Genomic DNA, 3,345 nt, shown 5'->3' with positions numbered 1-3,345 from the left:
AGAGAGGCTTGATATGTCGCTGAGTTGAAAAAAGAATAATAATTTTTTCGCAATTTTTTGGGAGGGGGAGAGAGAGAGAGAGAGAGGAGAAGAGAGAGAAGAGAGCTGATGATGTCCCTCCTGATGAAAAAATACCAGTGTTTCGCGATTTTATTGGTAGGGTGTAGGGAGGACAGCAGGAGCGATTAGGAACGTCACCTGAAATCTGAGTAGCAGATGGGTACTGGCATGGCATTTAATATTGTATGATTATTACCCACCCAAAAGGTACGTAGATTTGGTTAAATAATAATAAATAATAATAATATAATAATAATTAATATAATAATAATAATAATAATAATAATAATCATAGATAATAATGATACATAATATAATAATATAATAAATACAAAATAATGGATGTTTTTCCGTAAAAATTTGATGACAAAATATTATCCAGAGTAGGTGGGTAGCTAAATATTATCTTGCTTTAAATAATAATAATAATAATAATAATAGATTAATAATAAATGATTTCCGATAGATAAATAATAATAAAAGAGTAGGTAATTAGATAAATAAAAATGGGGATACAATGAAGAAATTAACACCCATTATAGGAAAACAGTAACAAATGGGGACATCTTTGAAAGAAGGGCCACTTTTAGTTCCGTTTTCAACACGAGTAAAAGAAATGTCCTTTTTCCATAAATTCCCAAATATTTTTTTTTATTGTACAACAGTAGAAACGGGTTACATTATAAACAAATTTAGACAGATACGAAATTTACAACGAATTTCATAAGAACTTTTTCAGATTTTATTGAAACTGGAGTTTTAACATAGACAGCGTTTAAACATACTTATGTTTGTCACAAAAAATATGTCGTTCCCCATTTAACACAGCTAGGAAAATTTTATGATTTGACTTGGACTTGATCCAACAATCTCCAAATAGGAAGTCCACACGCGTTACCACACGACTGAAGTTGGTTGTAAGTTCATTTGCAAGAGTCTATTTGAGTTTAATTAACCCAAGGTGGATTGAGAATAAACCAAGTGTCGAGCTTCATGCTTAACACAAGTAAAATTCCTTCTTTTTCTGTGCGTGCAGTAAAAAGTAAGGTGTGGGTAGTTCAGACATTAACATCACGCATTATTTTTCTTGTGGAACCGAATTGAGAACTCCAGATTCCAATTCCCATATGGAATCCTGCACTGAAATTATGTAGATAAAGAAGCATCTATCTAATTTCAGTCCAGAATTCTTAAGGATAACTCAGAGTTCCAATCCCACAAGAAGAGAGTTCTTGGAATAAGTCCCTGATGTCTTTTTAGAAATGGGAACTCAGGGCTTCAATATCGTACAATTCGTCCAAAATATCGTTGTGTTTGGATCCGATTTTCTTGCAGATCTCCAGCCGTTCGCCCAGAGAAAGCTGCAGGAATTTCCACACCAGAGACCCGTCTATGATACCACGCGATGGATTGCCCGCGTAGTAGCCTTTACCTGGAGAGAAGAGTGGGAAATAAATTATAAATAAGGACATACGGGAGGTCTCCCATCCCGGGTTAACAGGGGGAAAAGAAGTTTAACAGAGAGTCTTATTGTCCCGAAATCGAAAAGAGAGGGAAGACAGGATATGAGAAAGCCAGCCGTTCCGAGAAAGAAAATTATCCACATCGAATCCGCGGCCTAGGTTGCGGGTTCGATTCCCGCCCAGGGCGAAATTTAACTTAAACAAATAAGGTTCGTTTTCGAAACGGCTAGCTTCTGGCCTGTGCTCCTCTTTTTTATATAAGACCTCAGTAGTTGCAGGTCCTTTTAGCGAACCATGTTTTTAGCTAAAAACCTCTTAAGAAAAATGAATAGCTCATTTCTGACGAAAGTCACAACTTTGGATCGGGGTTGTTGTTGTTTGTTTGTTGTGTTTTCAATTTCACTTGCTAGTCTCAATTCTTACCTTTATAAGTCCTGAAGGCACGAGGGTTAAGCCCGCCAGTGTGCGAGGTATGCGTAACCATAACGTTCTGTAACATGAGTAGCCGCCTGTAGTTCTTCTCGGGGAGGGGTAGGAAGAAACCTAGGGCCCCGTCCAGAGAAGCATACCATGTGAGGAACCGGGACCTTGCCCCTGGGGCATCCGAGATGGGGCTCGGCTTACATCTGAAAACGGAAAACGGGATTAAATACGTATGGACCTACCTTAATTCCGTACACAAAAAGCCCACCTTGTTTATCCTGCTCGAATGGGACTAAAAAGTCCCTAACTCCAGCAGTATAAACAAGGTCTCGTATATTTTATGGGTTTAACAGTATAATCAAAAGACCTTGCCTAATTTTATTGTGTAGATAACCCACCTACCAACCTCAGTGGTGCAGTTGTTAAAGCGTTGGACTTTGGATCTAAAGGTTGGTGGTTCGAGTCCAAGTCAAGTCATAAAATCTATCTAGGTGGAATAATGGGGGAACGATATTTGTTGCAAACATTAAGTATGCTTAACACAATAAAAAAATTCCCTAGATAACCAACCTGATTTTGAAGAACGTATTCACATGTTGGCCCAAATGGAAGTCGGTCTTCTTGATAAGTCGATGTCCGCCATTACTCTCTCTGGCTTCCGGTTGGTACATAAACAGCACCACGTTCTTATCTTTATCCGAGATCATGAAACCCATGGAACTGCTTTCGATGACAAACTCACATGCATACACCTGAGGAGGGAATACAAGTGTCCAAAAGGGATCAAACAATGAGTGATTTAGTTAGGGAAATGGTCAAGTTTCCGGGAACCCAGGACCTTACCTCAACTGACTTATCCTCACGCCTCTAGGCAGACCGGGCTGTTCATTGGCTCGCTTACTTCTATCCGAAACGAACAGGACTTTGAGTTTCTTAAACCTCAACTTAAGTGTGCCCTTAGGATGTCGGAATGCCTGATAGATGAGTAACTCGTGCTGAGTGCGCACTAGAAGCAGAGGGCGGTTACCATGGAGACCTAGAGACACGGTCAGAAGCTCTTGAACTATGGTCTCATCTGAAAAAGAGTGGAAAAGCTCAGTAATTGAGAATCCTGCCCTTAAGGCGGTAAGAGATAATACAATTTAGCGTATATCTATACGATTTTCTCGGCAATACCCATCGTGAAGTTGGATTTTCTCGCCATTTTCACAAAACTACCCATGGCACTGGGCGAATGAGACCGAAAATTACCCATGGCGTATGAAATAAACAGGCAAAAATGGAGTGGCAGTCAACGTGTTAAGTGACAATCCTGCACTTGAGGCGTAATACACACTAGTAAAACCCGACGTGTTTCACAAAACCCGTAGGTAAGGTTAACACAGACCAGTGCACATTG

General features: G+C 39.5%; 1 protein-coding gene across 1 annotated transcript; it reads right to left on the bottom strand.

Moving 5' to 3' along the window:
- Window positions 1-885: 885 nt before the first annotated feature.
- On the bottom strand, window positions 886-2,701 carry LOC103522964 (cleavage and polyadenylation specificity factor subunit 1-like). Its single transcript, XM_008488046.2, has 3 exons — window positions 2,517-2,701; window positions 1,947-2,149; window positions 886-1,492 (listed from the first exon to the last, which is right to left on the bottom strand). The coding sequence occupies exons 1-3, from the start codon at window positions 2,660-2,662 to the stop codon at window positions 1,317-1,319; spliced, it is 525 nt and encodes a 174-aa protein (XP_008486268.1). The 5' UTR covers window positions 2,663-2,701; the 3' UTR covers window positions 886-1,316.
- Window positions 2,702-3,345: the final 644 nt, after the last annotated feature.

This window comes from Diaphorina citri, unplaced genomic scaffold (assembly GCF_000475195.1).
Source record: "Diaphorina citri unplaced genomic scaffold, Diaci psyllid genome assembly version 1.1 scaffold13363, whole genome shotgun sequence".
Lineage (NCBI taxonomy): Eukaryota > Metazoa > Arthropoda > Insecta > Hemiptera > Psyllidae > Diaphorina > Diaphorina citri.
The sequence above is the reverse complement of the archived record's forward strand: the minus strand, read 5'-3'. Positions and strand labels throughout refer to the sequence as shown.